The 21,144-nt window shown below is 40.3% G+C and overlaps 2 protein-coding genes across 3 annotated transcripts; both read right to left on the bottom strand.

Annotated features, from left to right (window-relative positions):
• Window positions 1-3,449: 3,449 nt before the first annotated feature.
• Window positions 3,450-6,219, bottom strand: LOC135336621 (facilitated trehalose transporter Tret1-2 homolog). The gene is made up of 3 exons (XM_064532493.1): window positions 4,414-6,219; window positions 4,084-4,311; window positions 3,450-4,012 (listed from the first exon to the last, which is right to left on the bottom strand). Exons 1-3 carry the CDS (start codon window positions 4,555-4,557, stop codon window positions 3,956-3,958), a joined length of 429 nt encoding a protein of 142 aa, XP_064388563.1. The 5' UTR covers window positions 4,558-6,219; the 3' UTR covers window positions 3,450-3,955.
• A 1,794-nt stretch (window positions 6,220-8,013) lies between these two features.
• LOC135336435 (uncharacterized) lies at window positions 8,014-20,284 on the bottom strand. Of its 2 annotated transcripts, none has more exons than XM_064532226.1 (8): window positions 20,095-20,284; window positions 17,175-17,470; window positions 16,670-16,774; window positions 11,771-11,875; window positions 9,277-11,486; window positions 9,086-9,164; window positions 8,459-8,805; window positions 8,014-8,171 (listed from the first exon to the last, which is right to left on the bottom strand). In XM_064532226.1, the coding sequence occupies exons 1-8, from the start codon at window positions 20,109-20,111 to the stop codon at window positions 8,130-8,132; spliced, it is 3,201 nt and encodes a 1,066-aa protein (XP_064388296.1). In that variant the 5' UTR covers window positions 20,112-20,284; the 3' UTR covers window positions 8,014-8,129. The 2 variants fall into 2 exon arrangements, with proteins under 2 accessions (XP_064388296.1, XP_064388297.1); XM_064532227.1 differs by lacking the exon at window positions 20,095-20,284 and adding an exon at window positions 12,256-12,391 and having other exon boundaries at window positions 17,175-17,316.
• Window positions 20,285-21,144: the final 860 nt, after the last annotated feature.

A 21,144-nucleotide genomic window follows, 5' to 3' on the forward strand; every position in this document is an offset into this window, starting at 1 on the left:
TGCACACTTTTTATCAATACAAGCAGATTGAATCTGAATGTCATCATAATTATAATAATAATACAAGCAGATTGAATATGTACACAAGCAAAGCTGAAAAGTATTAGAAAGTTGAATGTTATTGTTTCGACTTGTTTCATGTGTAGTTAAGTGTATCGAATTGCTGACTTGACCATAGCATCGCTTTTTCGTCTGGAGAAATAGGCTCAGCTTGCTTCGAAGATGTACGTACCTGTACCTAAGCCAGATCCATATAATCGTTTCTGCGCCTCGAGCACCACGTTAACCTCGAGGCCATCCTCGGCACACACTTAATCTTGGCTAGGTGTGCTCTAAATAATACTTAGACACTTAGATCTATAATTATGCTAAAATTATTCGAGCATAATTTATCAGGCCTAGCTGTCACCTCCTGCATAGCATGAGTTGTGATAACCCCCTGCATATGATAATAATTATAGGCTTGCATGCTTTTATTCAGATCTCGGTGTAAAGTAAGCCACCCAGGTCCCTAGATAAAATTTTTAATAGATAAATATTGTGGTCCACGAAATGATTATTATCACAGGTTTAATAATGTCAAGGGAAAATTGACTGCATCAGGAATTGTACATGCACAAATAAAAGTCATATATAGCACTGATCTTGACCGTAGTATCTGCACTTGTACCGGTCATGGTTTCTCAGCCATGCCCATCTATTATTGATTAAAGATGGTAGAATAGTAAGAGAAGTAGAGCCTGAGAAGTCATCTGCCTTGTGGAAGCAATTGCAAATTTGAGGGACTGCTTTTTAATCTAGGTTGTGTTTGTTTGGAAGCGCTATATGCAGAATGTCCTGGAGATGGCTATACTTGGAGCAAACGCTGGGCAAGAAACTTATTTTAATACTCACTCACTTACCTTACTTCAGTCAGACAAAGTGCGGTGAATGTTAAAATAGTGCAATTTTTAAAATGACATCATTAAAACGTTCATGGATAATAAAATTAAACTATCTGTCGAGCCACTTTCTTGATGTGGTCTTTCCCTGCAGAGATAGAACAGTTTTAACATGAGTCAAAATAAATGAAATATTGCTAAACACATGCAAACCCACTGCCAATCAAATGATCAAGAGAGTGGTGTGGTTGTAGTTACTTAGGTTATTAACAATTATATAGATCTACTAAAGGTTGGTGTAATAATTGAAATGTTAAAAGATTTTAGTAGTAGTACAATAAAATTCTGTACAGCAAATTAAACACACTATGATATATAAGTGGATCTATCAATTATGTTCTCGGTATATACTTCATCACTCGAATCTCCAGAGCTTTCCAAGTTTTCAGAATATTATCGGCACTCAGATTATTACAATTTTGAAATCCAGTCATTGTAATTGCATATCACATTTTTATATATGTAGGCTAAATTAATAATATATATAAATGGCCAAAAATAATGTTAATCTATTATACTCCACACGAAATTAGACTATGTCAATAATTAACTACATCACTGAGGCAGTTTTCTAAATGTCAGCAGAGTTGACATCCAGTTCATCAAACTCTCGATAATGACGAACATTCTTTTCATAAAACTCTTTAATAAATTTCCGTATATATATTGCAGAACTCATCACGCTGTCGATACTGGTACCTCTTTGCCGCTACTGTGAAAGCCACAACACCAGCGACAGATATATCACTATGTTGACTGAGAAATACACCAAACCTGCTCTTGGGGAGGACACCCAGAAACTGAATTTTACCCATGAAAACCTATAAGTGTGTTGATTTTTTTATCCTACAAAAATGACCCACTATACGTTATAAGAAAACAATTACGTGGCGCACTTTATCTCACGTACCCCTAATATTGCGAAGGTCCCTCCCATTCCCACACCAGTCAGAAATCGGCCCACTATCAAGACCACCTTGAAGACTGTGCCATTTTCAGCGAGCACAGCACAGAGGATAATGAAGTAACCACTGAGATAGGGCACAGACGTTAGAATGATGGTGGTTTTACGACCTAACTTGTCTGCCAACCACCCGGCAATTAGTCCACCAAAGAGATCACCCACTGGAGCAGCTGCCTATACAAGTAGATGTTGAGAATCACTGATCCATACTGACTTATAAACTTATGCTTCCTCACCCCAAAGATATCAGCCAGCTGAGTGTCAAATCTGAACTGAGGATCGTCCAGTTGTAGCAGCTCCACCAGCACTGGTGATGGGAAGGCAAGCGTGACTCCAGCGAGCAGAGAGAGCAAACACACAGTCAGAACAGAGTCCATAGTCTAATGGGGACCTTGCTGTCTGTGGAGACAGTCTCGATGACTGTGCTAAGCCTCTGACCATCTGGTTGATGTTGTAAATCAGAGACTAGCCTATCATCATCATCAATCATTGAAATTGGACTAGACTTATAATTAGCCATAGCTAGCTATATAATTATAGTCTACTGTAACTTGACTGACTGCATGTGATGACTATAGTACTTATAGTTTAATATAAACACAGGTACTAGGTAATGTGTCCATCTTTATCTACCCTTTAGGCTTAACTGTGGTGACACTATCAAGAAACAGATGAAATAGATCTACTTAGGAATGTATATGTATGTTCCTTCACCACATGCACTGCAGTGCTTAAAAAACATGGCATATAGATGTGCACAATCAATTCAAATTACTGAACTGTCAATTCAAAATGTCATCACCCAGATACGACCTAACTAGCTGTAAACATAAGTCTCAAAGGACTGTATATCAATACATGCAGTGATCGAATAACGACTGAAATAAGAATCTGAATGGTATTACAGATTAATTAAGTCTATGTATGCAGTTGTTGCTAAGCATGTATTTAAGATTCTACACATAAATTATAGATCTAGCTACAGGGCGTGCATGAGCTAATAACTCGATTAACACGTACATGCAGTATCATCCACGTCAATGTTTTTAGAGCAAGTCTGGCACTGAAGTCTAGCTGCAAACATTTCTTGCAATTCTTCAAGTTTCTTCCCTTTGGTCTCGATGAAAAACAGCAAAATTATGAGAAAGGACAAGGCGTGATAACTTGCTAGCAATAACCAGATTCCCCAAGCTCCAATGGCTTCCGAGAGATTTAGAAATGTCCCAGACGAAATTGCAGCCATACCCCAAGAAATAGCTGACATAATGCCTACAGCCATACGTCGTACATTAAACGGAATATATTCCGAAACTATAACCCATGGCACAGGTCCTACTCCAATTGAAAATGACAATGAAAAAAGAATGACTCCAGCAATAGCCAATGGATAAAGATGCGGATTGCAATCAACTACTAAATCAGCAGTCTCTATAATAGTTGAGTTATTACAATAAGACGGTTGCGTCAAGTAAAACTGCACACTCATTATTGAAGATGCTAAAAACATTCCACTAGAGCTTAAAACAAGAAGCAACTTTCTACCAACGAAATCAATCACTATCACACCAATAATAGAAACCAGCAAACTCACACCGCCAAGTGAAAATGCAGCTGTGAGATTGGGAGATGGAACGCCAATATCGGAAAATATTGGACCAATGAAATTTGTCAGCGGTCCCTTATGCTTGTTGATATATTAAAATGTACAACACAAGCAGGAAGGGAATGAGCCTATTTCGATTGCAAAGCAGTTGTCTGATAGTATTGAAGAATGTGGGACTTTTCTTCGTAAAACTTGATTTAATTTCATTAACTTCCTGTTGTAATTTTCGATACTTTGGTCCTCGCAAGTACTTCAAAATAGCCGTAGCTTCTTTTTCGTTCTTCGATTTCAAAAGTAGCCATCTTGGTGTCTCGGGTATCCAAATGCCCAGTAATACGAACAATGTTACAATTCCTACGATCACAAGGGCCAAATGGTAATAGTGTGTGTTTGAAACAGCCCCCAGCTTCAAAATTAATAGAATTCCAAGAGAAATGGTCACTTCAGTCATACTAGCAAAAACACTCCTCTGGATCTTGACGGAGAAATTTCACCGATGTAAACCTACAATCATGTATTGAACACAATAAGTTCGCGTATGGTATTTAGCAGACTAGTGCTATCTTTTATTTTACCCCCAGTATTGCAAAGGTCCATCCCATTCCCACACCAGTCAGAAATCGGCCCACCATCAAGACCACCTTGAAGACTGTGCCATTCTCAGCGAGTACAGTACAGAGGATAATGAAGTAGCCACTGAGATAGGGCACAGACGTTAGAATGATGGTGGTTTTACGACCTAACTTGTCCGCCAACCACCCGGCAATTAATCCACCAAAGAGACCACCCACTGGAGCAGCTGCCTATATAAATTAAGGGAGTCGCACATTCATGCAATTGTACATCACTTACTAAGGAGCTGTAACAAAAAGTGACAGGCATGGACGAAACTTATGCTTCCTCACCCCAAAGATATCAGCCAGCTGAGTGTCAAATCTGAACTGAGGATCGTCCAATTGTAGCAGCTCCACCAGCACTGGCGATGGGAAGGCAAGCGTGACTCCAGCGAGCAGAGAGAGCAGACACACAGTCAAAACAGAGTAGACCATCGTCCATAGTCTAATGGGGACCTTGCATGCTGTCTGTACTGGAGACAGTCTCCTCTAGTGTAAATTCCTCTTTTAGTAGTTCTCCAGATTTTTCCATCATTATGAGTATGAAAGGCTCTCAATAACGCATGTGCAGATCACTTTGGAACTGCAGCTATATAATCATAATAGAGCACTCTATGTAGATCAACTCCCCTTTCTGCATGGATCTGCCTCCTGATCGAGATCTACACCCATGCAAATCATTCATTGTAAGAATGATATACAGTGCAACCTCCCATAATGGATCCTCCCACTAGACACTAGCTGTTTTATAAGTACCTTATTAAGGTGACATATTTTCATAGTAGATTTGTTTGCAATTTCACATTTTGCTGATATTAAGTTCTGCTAAATTCTGCTCAAGTAAAATAATTATTAATGTTATTCATAGCGTTTCTATTCGCAAGTTGAGCATTTTCCACACAATAAATAATAATTCGACGGCATCCCGAGCATTCGAAAGCATCACTGCCATGTAGTTTGCATGGTCAGCAATAATATTTAACATTCTTTCCACTGTATAAATGTATGACCATAATTATACATGTATTGTAAATGGAATGTTTGATTATGTATGACAAACAGGGAGAAAAGAAGAGAAAAAGAGGTGTAACGAATGCTCTGAATGTAAAAGAAGATTGTGGTTTGTGTCAAACATGATATGCAAAGACATGCTGTTGCATGGGGGCAGTCCATGTACGCAAGAAACAATGCTGTCAACACAATTATAGAAACTGCGTTAAATCAGTTAATGAACCCCTCTACGAACACCTTTGGGGAACAATGTTTTGGCCTTTATACAGAGGTGGCCTTTGTTGAGCCGTAAGCGTTCTAATTATAGAACCAGCCTTGGTTAGGATACCCTCTTTTATAACGCCCATATACTACCAATTTTTTTGTATATACATTGTTTCTAGAAAAAGAATTATTTTTTACACTGGTTCTATAATTACAAGAGGTTGTTTTGTACACAAACTGTTCATTTGCATGGGACCTGGGTGCCTGGCCGTTATATAGCAACTGGCATTAATTTATTCGGAGGTGGTTGTTAACAGAGGTTCCATGCATAGACTGTACATTAAAACGTGTATATAGTGAAACAAATCTGCTTTGTGGCTGAGACTAGATGGAGCCAGTAATCTTTCCTTGGCCTATACAATATGCCTGTACCAAGCAAGTTTCTACATTTTATTGTCTCCATACACTTCTCTGTTAAGTACTTGCTTTAGAGCTGCAAACAATTGAAAGTAGCTTGCATACTAGTCTGAAACCAGAAGAGGCTGTCATCTACCTCTATGATGGTTGGATGGTCGTGATATTTTGAACTTGGTTTCTGTACAAATGAGAGTTTCTTCTGGCTTCAGACTAGTGTGCAAGCTTTCTCGACAACACCATAGAGGGCCACAGCTAGCCAGCAAGTCTTCTTGACAACGCAATATAGAGAGCATAAGCCATATGCAGCTTTACAGGAGACTTCAAGTATTTGAATAGGGAAATTCTAGATCCAAGTGAATGCATGGCTGCTGGGTTCAATGGAAACAGCAAATGATGGGAAGTATCAACTTGTGTACTTAGCCTTAGCCTTAATTAGCATATAAGAGTTGGTGGGGGAGAAATGATAGCAAAAAACAGCACAATTTTAGAAGTTATTCAGTGTTCATACAAATGAAGAGTGATAATCTGACACTGTAATGCTGTGCAGTATATTTTATCAAAATCATACAGGTTCGTCTAGACTTTTTAAAGACGAAAAGACTCAACTCAGCAGTAAAACAGAAGAATTGGGAGCCAGCCTACAGGATTCTAGGATTGCAGTATGTATTAAATTGTTGGAGAGCATATAGGATTTCTAGCATACTCTTTAATTATTAAAGAATTGTATGTATGCTGGAGAATTATGCTCTCCAGCAAACTGTACTGACTACAGATCAATAAGATCCCACTCAATGCACTTCTTCTCTGAGGGTCTAGCAACTTAAAGTCTAGTACAAAGCTTTGAATGTGTGTTGTTCAGCTAGATCTAGCTAGCTGGTCACAATGCCTGTACTCCCCCGCCCACTTTAATTTTGACTTATAAGGCTAAGGCACGTGAGCAAATGAGTCAAATTTCCACAATGCAAGCAACCTGAAAAATTCTGTGTTGTACATTGTTGTGCAGAGGCAGAGGAGGTACGACATCCGCGTGTCAAAGGAAACGTTTTAGACACACATTCCTTAGGTCAAAGTTCGGAATGTGTGTGTTAAAGACACGCGGATGACACGCGGTTAAGCTCACGTGGCTGCTATTTCTTGGATTGAAGGCAAGAAAGACAAAGAAGTCGTTAAAAATGCATTCCAATGACGACATTCAACTGGTGGCAAGTAAGCGCCATAAAGAGACAAGTTTAGAGCATAAAACTCAGTGAATTTGTTGCTGGCTAGTAGCTAGAGTTTTACAAGTAGAGATTAGATCTGTTGTAACAACCAAGGCTCAGATGTTGGCAGTGATCCTATCCTGAATGCAGGCACAGAATACTTATTAAACACTCTAAAACAGCTAAAAACAGTAATATCTGACCGTGTCGTACCTCGTCTGGGTGCAGAGGAGGTACGACACGGTCACATGACCAGCCAAAAGGATTATGAATCTCATTAACTTGTGTATGAATATCATTCAAGACTGTGTACTTTGATAGTGCCATAGTGGATTTGGTTTGGCGTGTATCTTTCAAGAAATATACTTGACGTTTCTAAGATCAGGATGGTTAATTGCTGGGCTTATACTGATGTGAAATAGCTTTTCAACCAGTTTCAACCATTGAGATATTATTGTTTTTAGTGTAATTCTGTTTTAAAGTGTTTAATAAGTATTCTGTGCCTGCATTCAGGATAGGATCACTGCCAACATCTGAGCCTTGGTTCTTAACAAATCTAATCTCTACTTGTAAAACTCTAGCTACTAGCCAACAACAAATTCACTGAGTTTTATGCTCTAAACTTGTCTCTTTATGGCGCTTACTTGCCACCAGTTGAATGTCGTCATTGGAATACATTTTTAACGACTTCTTTGTCTTTCTTGCCTTCAATCAAGAAATAACAGCCGCGTGTCGTACCTCCTCTGATTGTTGTGTAAACTGATAGCCATGAATAAAATCAAATGTGGGCTGGAGGTACAAACCACAGCATACTTGAAATATCATTGTTATCTACTACACCTACACACCAGTGCCGCAGTATGACATACAACATGTACTTGTATCGTAACGTGGTTTGTACGGATACTCCTCTTTATGAACTTCTGATAATAATTTTATGTACCTTAAGGTGACATATTTTCGCGTGTATTAATTTCTGCTATTTCTGCGAATGAGAGTAAATCGCAAAAATTAGTACTCGCAAATAATTGGCCGCCCTCTTGTCTAATGTATCCAGATCGACATTTCGCAAAAAATTATATCGCAAAATGTACAAAACTGTAAAAACGCAAACAAATCTACCTCTGAAAATATGTCACCTTAAGGTACATGATTTATTATAAATGTCCAGCAGGTTCACTGACTCAAGTCCTCCTGTGATAGTAAGCACTTCTCCAACTATGAGTGCATGTGTGTGCGTGGGGATAGGGGATTCAGTATAGTGCTCTATACTATACTACATGCACGGTGTATAGTGTTAACCGTTGTGTGAACCAGCTAATAGTTTGCATCATACGTCCATAATCGTACGTCTATAATTGTGCAATTTCAGCTGATAAGTCAATCCGTGCATGCAGGTACCTGTATAACCATATACTAAGCAAACATTAAACCCTAACCCTAAAAATAAGCATTTGCCTTACTAAAATGCATGCAGACTGGCTATAGACAGGGTGTATACTCACTTTTTGAGCGAAGTACTGACATATTTGAGCAGCTACTTCCGTTCTATTTAGCCTCAGTAGCAGCTCCAACAGTGCTCTGAATGTTGCTTGAAAAGCGTAGAGTTGTTTCCATATTGACAAGCATTTCGCCATGGCTGTCTGAGCATCGTATTGAACGAGGTTAGTTCTCACAGTAGTTTGATCAGCGGCACTCAGACCCATTGCTTGAGAGTAGAGCTCCACACTGTCGAAAAAGGCAGCTATGACAGGGACTTCAACATCAGGGATCTCTCGATCAAGTTGGACGGTATCGATATGGTACTTGTCTATCAACTCTTGTAAACCAACTCTTACATCTGAGGCTGTGTCTACAAGAAATATAGAGCATGCGTTTAGCGTATTATTCCAAGCTGCAGATTACAACACTGCATATAGAGATAGTCTATTGTTTACATCCCCATCTTATATCTACATCACATGCAATGACAACAGAAATCATACAACTGATCACGACAATCCACATTAGTTACATGTGCTGAACTACTTGGAGCGCCGGCATAATCTGCATTAAAGTCACCTTTATAGTCCGCGCTCAATGCATCGCCATATACATCCCCTACCATATTCAATAAGTCTGGCAGTACCTACCTGTGCTTGGACAGTTTACTGGTTTGGATGCAGGTAGTAGATCGTCACTAGTCTCCTTAGCAATAACACCAGCCAGTTCCTATTTGTACAAAAAAATCACTAAACTCGAGAACAGTACAACACACAAACTCAACACCTCAGCACATATCTACAGTATAGAAATCATAGCCAAAAGAAACATTTAAACTCACCAGAGGGTTCTGTTCAGCAAAAACACTAAGTGGATCCAGAAATTTTCTCAGTGCTTCATTACTCGAATCTCCAGAGCTTTTCCAGACTTTCAGAACAGCATCGAGATTATTGCACTCTTGAAATGCAATGCTGGCATTCTTGGTAATAGCTGTGCGTACGATATCAGCTAGTCGAGGATTCTTGTTCCAACAAGTTGCAAGGGCCGAGATGAATCGATCAGACAGTTCCTTGTGTGCTGGATTGAACAGAAGCTGTAGAATATTCTCACCGAGATCAGCGTACACCTCAGCTTGGAGCAGATCACTCAATGGCATGTTGTGTACACCTTTAGCCGAAACAACAAACATTTTTTGGTTTACAACGCTTTCAGCGAGGGACTTGAGATCAAAGACGTGTGTATCTTCCAGAGGATAGGTCACACTGTGTGGAGGAAGGAGGGCCTCTTCAGTGACTACAGTAGGGCACAACTCAGCGGAGGTGTCCACAACTTTTTTCATCACAGTATAGCGCAGCTTGAATAGGTCCAGTGAGAGATGATGAGCTTGGATCAAAACAAACACCTTCTTCTTGTCAATAACTTCCACTAGCACTTTGACACCGTCAGCTGTGCTCCAGCAAACACCAGTCTTCCAGACAGCGCATTGACGTTGCAGAGCAGGGACATCAAGATCTATCACAGGAGCAAGCCCGAGAGAGAGAGATATTCGAAGCAGAAGAACGTGGAGAAATCGAGCGTCCAGAAACTGGTCCTTTAAAGAGCAAAACATCACCCAACCAAAATGATAAGCAAGGTCATCTCGATGGCTGAACACTTTCGTGTCGACTTCTAATCGAATGAGGGCAGGAAAGAAGAGATATTTCTCATTGAGCGGTACAGACTCATCAGCGTCTTTTTGTTGCTGATTGATAAAATGAAGAACTTCCGAGTCTTTAATGGGCACGGCGAACTCAAGGTTTATTAAAAATCCAATGAACATGTCAGTGTCCAACTTAGGGAAGTGAATAGCCAGCTTAGAACAAGGTACAACACCAGTGCTTGTGGAGAGTTTACAGTGCTGATCGAAATCCTCTGGAGCAAATATAGTACCATTGATTTTACCCAGGAGCTCTTGTTTCTTTAGGACAATAAAGCTCTTCTCTGGTGAGATATTGTTGTGTAGAAAGAGGATGTGACCTTTGTCGTTAAGCTGAATACATATTTCAACAAGACAAAGAATGGTTGTCGGAATGAATGGTACAACTTCTTTGTTCTGTTTGGAGAGTGCTTGACTGGATTCTTCTTTAATTTGCAGCCGAAATTGTTCCAGAGATACCGCCATCTCATCCTTGGAAACAAGGTAAATCAGGAGCATGTGTGCATTTAAAGAAACAGCTAAATGTGATCGAATTTGGGAACAAATAGGGCCGACAGTGTCTCGCAGTATCGTCATGCCGCTAGAGTTGGAGTAGCGATTATCCATGGGAATGAACTTCAGCAGATCCAGGGTCGGATATCTCGAAACGGCTTGCAAAACGATCTCTTCTTTCTTCAAAACCCTCTGTTTGTCGGTTAAGCAATCGGCATGGCTACCTACCACAATGAGTGGGGCGTTGCCCTCCATATTGGCACACTGATTGGCAATTATCCCCAACCAATAGGAGACAGAATGGGTGGTAAAGGTGTCATCTCTATGGAGCCCTAGAACTAGAACAACAATTGGCCGACATGAATAAACTGCTGACTTGATAATGGCAGCGTGACTACTGTAGTAGGCCTCTTGACCAGCAAAGTCGTAGACCAACACATCTCCAAAGACACGACTCTTGAATAATCGAGGGATGATTCCGGCTGTTTTCTGGCTGACTCCATCGACTTCTTTAGGAGAGATGAAGATGTTGACTAGCGATGTGAGTGCTGTTGGCTCTTGTTCCATTGCTTCAATGAGAGTGCTTTTTCCTTCTCCACCATGACCGATAACAAGCATCTTCACAGGGTTTTTCAGAGGATCCTTTGAAAAAACATTACCAAGAGCCTTGCGATGGTGAGTGTAAGCATCTTCAGCAGTTGCTCCGTTCTGCAACAAGAGTAGAATGATGTCCTTGTCCTGTGCAAGAGAGAGTGGTGTCTGTCCATGGCCATCTTTGATATTGGGGTTGCAGCCAACGTCATTCAGAAGATACTCAACAAATTTCGCGTCTGATTTCTTGCATGCTAACAATAGTACACCGTCTGCGATAGGAATAATAAATCACTAAGTGCCTGAATGTACAGTATAATTATGCTAATAATTATAATACTCTAATCATAGATTGAAGAGTTAAAGTAATTATGCCATATTGCACAGTTCATAGTGGTGAACTAAAGTTACAAAAATGTACTTAAAAGCCCACCCACCTGCCTTCCTGCCCAATACCTGAAAATATCACTTTTATAGTAATACAAGCTTGAAGTTAACTTGATTATGTCAATTAATATACATTTTCACTGACCCATACATAATGTAGCTATCTTACCATTGACGGCCACATTGCATTTCATGATGAGGAACTTTATGATGTCCAGCTGCCTCCATCTGACTGCCGCTTCCAGTGGAGTGAGCCCATCACTGGTTACGGCTCCTATATAGTGGTGAGTCAGGTTAACAGAAAGTGCACACCACCTCAGTATACAAGGACCGGACTACATAGCCAATAATCCACGGGCCTGTTTCAGGCCCGTGGGGAAAATCAGTGGAATACATGCCAGAATACGGGCCTGTATACGGATGTAATCGCCCACGGCCTGCTTACATCCTGGAACCACAGGCCCATTACAGCACGTACATACTGTCCTGAATACGGACCGTAAATAACGGGCCTGTTTCAGCCTGTACCACCCACATCCTGCTTACAGCCTGTGCAGCCAGTGTATGTGCATGCGCAGCAGGGGCGTACGGAGGTGCAGGGCTTTGGGGGCTGGAGCCCCCCTTCCTCTGCAAAAACCACACTAAGAGCCCTACCTTCTCTGATGACAGTCTTCAGCCTGGGAATTCGTCCGCATACAGCCTGTGCAGCCAGTGTATGTGCATGCGCAGAGAGAGAGTTGCTTAGCTCCGAAAAAAGGTGCTTCAGTTTGATCTTCTCGTTCAGTTGCAGCTTTAAAGGATAGATGGAGTAATTATATTATTTATGGAACTGACTGCCAAGACCAGCTAGCAAGAAAAAGAGAGGGAGAGAGGAAGTTACTAAATAAGGAGCTACATTATACTAGTACCGTGTTTGATGTAATTACAGTGGCAGAAAAAATTAATTCCGCTTCTGAGTGGCGCATCTTTAGAGCACAAAAAATTGCGTTCAGCCCAAGCTGGCGCCTAAATTATGGTGGCGGTTATGTTCAACAGCTAGTATAGAATTTGTAGGGAAAATGGGCGTGGTCTAGCTCAGTTTCACTTACTAGCTGCACCGTTGAGAGTTGAGTGACTTGTGAACAACATTCATTGACTGTATACCTATGGGTAGACAACTGTTTAGAAGTGAAGGAAGTCGATGATTGTCTTGATGTCTCAAACAAGCCCTTTTATAAGCGCCAGAAAATAATAATTCCAACAACGGTTGGCACTTTTTTAGGACCTAAAAATTATGCTGATGCTGACGTGGCGCTTAAATTATGGTGGTGCTGTAATTACATCAATTACGGTATAGAGCGGGAAACATTTTCTTTGCAACGATATTCACATGTCTTCTTTATACACACAGTGACAGAGGACATGGCTGGTAGTACAAACAGTCGAGTAAACAATTTGTAATCGTTAGAAACATTATTTTCTTTGCAAAACCATTCTTCACATGTCTTCTTTATATATATATACACACAGTGACACACTCGAGCAGTACAAGCACTAGAAGAAACATTCCTATTAGTGTTGTAAACTGTCTAACTGAGCTATGTTTGTTTCTTTAAAATTTTAACACTTTTTTGACTCTCCCATTCTTGCTTGTCTATCTCTCTTGTCAGTCCTGTTAGTCGTAGTAGATTATTCATGCCAAACTCAGCTTTTAACTGTATAAAAGTAAACCGGAACTAACTGAGAACATAGGGCTGCTTACTGGCCGTGCTCAGACTGCTTACAGCCCGTTTCACAGCTGATTACATGCTGAAATCCACAGGCTACTCTAACCAAACAGTTGAATACACCACGTGGATTTATACCTGTAACGGGCCCGTAACAGGCATGAAACGGCCTGTGGATTTTTGGCTGTGTAGCCGTATGTTATAGTTATAGTACATGGGCTTGAGGTATCTATGTGTTATAGATGAGGGACACTATAACCCCATAGTAACCGAATGTACTGACTGATTTAGATCTCATTTGGCTGCCTCAGGCAAGAAGTGTATCTATAAAAGCAGCAAGCCTTAGCAACAGGTTTATTTTTGAAAATGTCCTGTTCTGACAAGCTAGATCATCATGATTCTGCTTCTCTGCTAAAAAAATCTTTGCATTGTGGCCCTGCTGCTTCAACATTGGAATGGACAAACTAGTGACTCCACCTTGTGCAGGAAGCGCTCTGCAAAAAATGAGCCCAGCCTCCTCTTTTCTCTGCACTCAAGCCCCACACCCAGCTTAAGCTTCTCATTCAAACTGTTCTGTACACCTAGCTAGCAAGGAACAGCTTGCAGCAATGCTACAGTTCACAATCTTTCCCAAAAAGACACAGGAGTCTACTGAAGTAAACACTTTTGAAACATGGCTGCAGGATAGAAACAAAAGTCAGGAGGACGAAGTTGACAAATGCTACATGTATATAGAAGACATGCTTTCATGCTTGTGACAATGGACCCAAAACAGTTAAAATCATTGGCTCTTAGTGTTCCTCATAGAGACAAGAAAAGATACTGGTGAACCCTACCATCAACCCAGCAAACGCTATAGACACTGGTAGTGAAAAAACTAAACAGCCATAGCTAATTATCATGTAGCTACAGCTTTATTTATCATTATAATTTCTGTACATTAAAAAAATTATACTTATACTCTCAAGCGTATAATTCCCTTCATGGGAAACTATGAGATTATGGCTCATAATTCCCTGCCAGAGGAGGTACGACTGACACGGTCACATGACCAGCCAAAAGTATTATGAATCTCATTAACTTGTGCATGAATATCATTCAAGACTGTGTACTTTGATAGTGGATTTGGTTTGGTGTATCTTTCAAGAAATACACTTGATATTTCTAAGATCAGGATGGTTCATTGCTGGGCTTATACTGATGTGAAATAGCTTTTCAACCAGTTTCAACCACCACTTAGATTTTGAGATATTATTGTTTTTAGTGTAATTCTGTTTTAATAAGTATTTTGTGCCTGCATTCAGGATAGGATCACTGCCAACATCTGAGCCTTGGTTGTTACAACAAATCTAATCTCTACTTGTAAAACTCTAGCTACTAGCCAGCAACAAATTCACTGTCTAAACTTGTCTCTTCATGGCGCTTAATTGCCACCAGTTGAATGTTGTCATTGGAATGCATTTTTAACGACTTCTTTATCTTTATTGCCTTCAATCAAAAAATAGCAGCCACGTGAGCTTAACCGCGTGTCGTACCTCCTCTGTTCCCTGCTAAACACACACAAGTGGGATCAGTCTAAAGTATTGTAATACATTGCATCCAGTCTACTATAATATATAGAGAGTATAATATAGATTACCACAAATGTGTGAGTAATTGTACTTTTAAAAACTAAGATATTGGAACATTTCTAAGAAATTGTGCTGACACCATTATGTAGGTGAATAAATAAGCTCCAAGATTATTGCTCCCAAGATTATTCATTTCCTCTACAGTGGGAAATCCATTTAGGAGCACTCATTAGCGGTAATCGCTTATGCAGAATCACAGAGAACTCAACGAGTCGGTAATGATCAACCATTATTGTTGTTAAAACGATCGATGCCAAAAGTCCAAGTGAAATGAACAGTGCACAAAATAAGAATTTGTAAATGTTCAGCCATATGTCCGAGCAAACAACACTTTGGTTGGCCATTAGTTAAAATTGGTAGGACACATACATTTTTCTCACATGTAATCAGCAAAGACAATGATTATGAAAAGTTGTACAAACAAAAAAGTTTCAAAAAAATATTATACACATAAAAAAGTGTCCCAATCAGCTAGCAAGTCATCTTCACCATGAGTTCAGGCTCATCATTATTACTGTACTATCTGTATTATGATGAACTTACATCAGTCTGATGTTGAAATTCTGATTATAATTTATACAGGTTATTATTGTAGGAGGATGAATCTTCTCTCTACACCACATGAACAAGGGGTAGCACCATCAGTAACCATCGAATCCTGGACTAGACCTTTCACTATTACTTATTACTTGATAGGCTAGCTACGTACAGTATAGTACATGTAGCTAGTTCAGTTTTCAATAACAATAATAATTATGCTGACATAGCAATAATTGCCACAAGGATAAATGCGCATGTGCAATAGTATTTCCAATACTTGAGCAGACAATGAACCGAACAAAAGCTACATATACTTTGCTCGGAAATAAAGCTATTTGTGCGGAAATTGGCCGATGTCCGACTGTTGTTTTGTGCACTGAATGAATAGCTGCTTCATATAAGGCCACTCCAAATGAGACCGTCAGAGACTCTAGTAAATAATTTATCATATGCGGGTGTGAGCAGTATTATCATTATTCATTACTACGAATCTTATTTTATAACTGTGTTGCGTCATCAATGAATTTAAATAATCACCCATAAAAATGTAACCATACACACATACAACCACAAACAGTATAAACAAAGAACAAGAAAAAAAGTAATTTCAATATTTCTAGAAAAAATAATGCGGTAGCTAAACAAGAAGCGCGAGTTAATTGGACGGGAACTACAGTCTCATTTAGAGTGGCCTAAGCAAGCTAGAGCCTCCTTGCTGCTCTCTTCTAACTCTTGCAGCTAATAGCTAGCGCTCTAGTGCAGAACGAAGATTAAAATCCAAGAAAACATTACTAGAAGCCTATAGAAACTCAGTTCGTTGATCCTTGAACATCCTACTGTAGCAGTTTACACAGACACACAGACACATGCAGACACACAAACACACTACCGTATATTATATAACTTCGCTTGTGCATGCGCACCGAGGCATAATTATGTAGACTGGATACACTGAAGAAAACTAATAGTATAGAAGTATGGCATAATACATACAGCACATTCCAATGACATCACGTATGATGACATCCCAATGTACCCACAATTACTGCTGATATTAGGCAACTATGAAGCGTTATAATTATTACAGAACTTCCAGTACCATGTATAGGTTTTATCTTAATGATGCATCATACCGTATTAACCATGGCTTTGTTTTAGTCGGCCTGGAATCGAGGCTAGCACAGTTCTTACCATTAACATCCACATTGAGTTCTGAGATGAGACACGTGATACTATCCAGCTGCCCCCATCTGACTGCGTTTCCCAGTGGAGTTAGTCCATCACCATTCACAGCTCCTAAAGTGGTGATCGAGTCAGGTATATGTACATCATTAGCCTTTTTCCCAGCTGGCCGAGGCTATAGTACATATATCATTAAGAGGTCTGTCAACCGTTTAAAATAGCTATACGTATATACACGTACACACCCTTTACCAAAACATAAGAGGTGTGGCTTTACATGCATGTAATAATTCACAAGCCATGGCAGTTAGCAACAATGGAAAAGATACTTCTATGTTTATAAATCGGCCTCTTAGCGGATTTTGCTGGCAGAAAAAATGTATATAGGTGTTCTTAAAATACGAACATTTTTCGTTAAAAAGTTGCAGTCGCCACAGTTTCTGTGTTACGTCATTTTTTTCACATAATTATATACGGCCTTAACCTGTTATAATTGGGACACACACTGACTTACCTAAGTCACAATTCCCAGTTGCCATCAGTAGCCGGACACACTTGAGGTGTCCCCAGTAGCAGGCCCGGTGCAGAGGAGTGTCCTTACCAGTAGACTGTACATTGACATTGATGCCATCTTGCTGAGTTAGTATCTTCACCACATCAGGGAGGTTGTTGTGGCATGCCATATGGAGAGCGGTCTGTTCATATCTGTCCTTCCAGTTTACAGGAGCTCCTTCAGCCAGCAGCCTCTCTACCTCATCCGCAAGACCGGGAAATTGTGAAGCCCAATACAGTTTCTCACCCAAATCATCACTATAATATAATGCAGTGGTTATGGCAGGAGGTAAACAATGAAGGGTAATAATCGTTTACCTATAATTATTACGACAAATAGATTGTGACTGGCAATCTTATAGTCTAAAATTAGACGACTTAAAGGTAGGTAAATATGCAGGGGTAACTGCATTTATTTATAGGGGCTATAGCTAAATACTAGCCTCGTCCCCAGGCCGAGATGTCCTCCGTAAAATAACGCACACAGCGTTGAACAATGTACTCTTCAGTACTTTTCTTGTGGGAAGATATACAGGAGATTAATTAAGGTGGTACAGCAGTTCATGGAAGGATCTTAAAGTTGTGTCATGATCATGATTCATGAGTAAATGTATCACAGACCACAAAACTACAACACACTTGAGAGTCACACCTACTGCTACTAAGTATGACAACTGATGGTATCCAGCCGTGACGTCACAAGGTAAATTTATTTTTAATTTGCAATCTACAAATTGAATCAATGCATAAAAATGTGACAATAGCTTGCACGTCGCCGCCCCCGACTGTTGCATAGGAAAGAGGACAGGAATCAAGCCTATATCAGCAGTTTTGGTCTGCCAGTAAAATTCCACAGGCAGATATCGAGACTGAGCGGCGTGGGCGACACCCACTTCAATAAATGATATTCATCACTATTGACTACATGTGTACAACACCACTTAAAAATAACAATATTCATAACTGATATTGCGCAATGGCCAGAACAAAATTGTTGATATAGGCTTGTATGATTCCCGTCCACCTTAATTCCTGTGCAACAGTCGGGGGAGGCGACGCCCATCTAGCTAGTACTAGCAGTCTTCTATCTTAGTTATAGGCTTGGATTGTGTGGAATGGGATAATTAAACTACTCAAGTACAGCTACAGACAGACACATGCATACACACACATGCATTCATACAAATACACTACCGTATACGTATATGTTGCGCTCGAGGATAAGTATAACATGGATAGGGGCATAGCCAGGATTTTGGGGAAGGGGATGCTATTATAGATGAAATAGGCCGTGAAGCGCTGAAATTTGGTTGACCGGAAGCCACACTGGTTAAGACGTCATAATTAACTTATCTGCTAGAATTTGTATAGAGAAGCCTATTAGCTAGCCACGAAAGAGAACTATAGCTCACAGATTAGAGACTTCCTTACCTATTCTATAGCTGGCTAACTGCAGCAAGATCTGGAAGAGAAGGGGTGCTCAACTGGATAATCAGATACATTTCTCTGTGATTTGTACACTGACTCCAGCTGGTCGGGGGTGCTCGAGAGTACCCCTAGCACTCCCTGAGGGAGTTGTGTGCTTATAAGGCCACTACAAGTGATACTCTGGTTTCTGGTCCACCGCCCACATCAGATTTTTCTTGGATTTTTATCTCCTACGCATGCGTAGAATGATCCATGTGGTACAAAGTAGTATGATAATAATGATACAAAATAGTGAGTTCATAAAGGTGAAACTAAAATACAATGACAAAAGCCGCCCGCCCAGAAACCGGAGTATCACTTGTGTTGATAGAGATACCACAATAGTTTTTTTAAGTACAGTATTTAATTGGGGAAAACATTCAAACTTAAGTGCATGGGTGTGATGTGTAGTTGATATCTTGTTACATGCACAAGAGTATATAGTATAGACAAGAGAAGGATATATGCATGCCAGACGCAGTGAATTTCTCGTAACATAATCCGTCAATCACTAAAAGCTAACATTAGCTGCACACAAACCATTGTCACATTTAATAGTTTTTGTTGCCCAGTGAGTGGGCAGATCAAACAAAGGAATCCAGTGCTTTGTATATATATGGCATGTTACCATCCCACCCAATAACTCAAATGGTCCGTTTTATAGGATAGACAGACTGACACACACATACAGACAAAATTGCAATGTTCATCATTATAGGTATAGGACTCGCTTCACTCGGCCCAATAATTATTTACAGAACAACTTAACCAATCAGAAGAGTTTGATGTCATTGGGGCAACAAGCATAGTTGGGCGGAGTCCAACCAACTGCGTGGGGTTGGGCACCACTGCAATGTCAGGTTTTGTACTTAGCTTTAGGGTGTGGCTAACAAAGTGGGCGGTAACCGTAAATCTCAGTTAGAATGCTCTGCAGGAGTTACTTTTGCTTGCCACTAGCTCTAACTGACCTGGTGTGTTCCTGGATCAAGCTGGCTTGTCTACTATTGTTGCATTTTGATTTGACTTATCAGTTACTGACTCGTTTATTAATAAGCCACGCCTTCAGCACTTGAACTCTGCAATCTGATTGGGCTGCAAAATTTCTGCAGTGGAACAAAACCTGACATTGCAGTGGTGCCCAACCCCACGCAGTTGGTTGGACTCCGCCCAACTACAACAAGCAGGCGCTCTCGTGCAACATGGCAATGGATGATAATGCCCTCGGGCATTGTGTTGCTCCAGTGCAATATGTGGGATGTTGCACTCATGCTGGGCAATAACTAATACAACTTTTTATTTTCATGCAAAGCCTATTATATTGACAATGGTTGTTAGCGCATGAAGAGGGGTCAAAAATAAAACAATGTCCTGCCAATAATTATAATAAGTCTATATCAAATTAATTACAAACTCACCTAATTTTGGTTGCCATAGTCCAGGCCTGCCCTGGGGCGGCCAGGAACACTTACACACTTAGATATCTACTAGTCTTGTAGCTGCAAGAGTATAGCCTAGCTGTACAAGTAGATCTAGATCTACGTAGAATAAGTCTTGAAAGAGATAGGACGTCCTGGCAGATATGAGATACGCCCCTTTTTTCTAGACTTAAAATTAATCGTGCATGTGTTAGCCTTGGCCATGGAACAAGGCTAATCACTTGTTCACCTCCTCTGAGATCAAAGGGCTAATATGATTATATAGGGCCTATAATGCACTGTGTAAGGATACCGTATAGCGGATAACGCAACACAATAAACTAAAACTAAACCCATTCATCACCAAATGGATTGAAAGCTATCTATCGGGAAGGCTCCAGCTGGTTGTTCTTGATGGTGTAGAATCAAGCCTCCTACCTGTGCTTTCAGGAGTCCCTCAGGGGTCAATTCTTGGCCCTCTACTCTTCCTAATCTATATTGATAAGGCTGCCAACTGTGTGTCATCGAGCAGCATAGCAATGTATGCTGACGACATCGCGCTCTACAGGTCAATCAGTTCACAATCTGATTACTCAAAACTCCAGGATGATGTGAACTCACTCTGCTACTGGATATCCCACAATCACTTGAAGTTAAACGTTCAAAAATGTTGCTACATGACCTTCTCTAGGAAACACTCACCCACACTTCCGAACTCCACTCTTACTATTGACGACAATTTTTCTCTCTCAAGGGTAGATGTTTTCAAATACCTTGGCGTCAACTTCTCAAGTGATTTCTCCTGGACCAAGCATATTACTTCTACATGCAATAAATCGAGAAAACTTATTGGCATGCTCCACAGGAGCTTTTACAAATACTCGAAACCTGACTCTACCTCTAAATTATACAAATCACTAATTAGACCTCATTTAGAATACGCCTCTGCTGTCTGGAGTCCCCACTTGGCTAAGGACATCAAGTTATTGGAGGACACCCAGAAGTTTGCCCTAAAAGTGTGCACCAAGAAATGGGATGAGAATTATGAGA

This window comes from Halichondria panicea, chromosome 5 (assembly GCF_963675165.1).
Source record: "Halichondria panicea chromosome 5, odHalPani1.1, whole genome shotgun sequence".
NCBI classification, from domain to species: Eukaryota; Metazoa; Porifera; class Demospongiae; order Suberitida; family Halichondriidae; genus Halichondria; species Halichondria panicea.

Bases quoted from the DNA above. Each gene is read 5' to 3' on its own strand.
- LOC135336621 (XM_064532493.1), bottom strand. From the start codon at position 4,557: ATGGTCTACTCTGTTTTGACTGTGTGTCTGCTCTCTCTGCTCGCTGGA. The intron at 4,312-4,413 runs GTGAGGAAGCAT...TAATTTATATAG, and splicing joins AGCTGGCTGATATCTTTGGG to GCAGCTGCTCCAGTGGGTGG. The intron at 4,013-4,083 runs GTAAAATAAAAG...ACATGATTGTAG, and splicing joins GGACCTTTGCAATACTGGGG to GTTTACATCGGTGAAATTTC.
- LOC135336435 (XM_064532226.1), bottom strand. The intron at 11,487-11,770 runs GTAAGATAGCTA...TTCCTATCGCAG, and splicing joins ATGCAATGTGGCCGTCAATG to ACGGTGTACTATTGTTAGCA. The intron at 8,172-8,458 runs GTGAGTATACAC...ATGCACTCATAG, and splicing joins GTCAGTACTTCGCTCAAAAA to TTGGAGAAGTGCTTACTATC.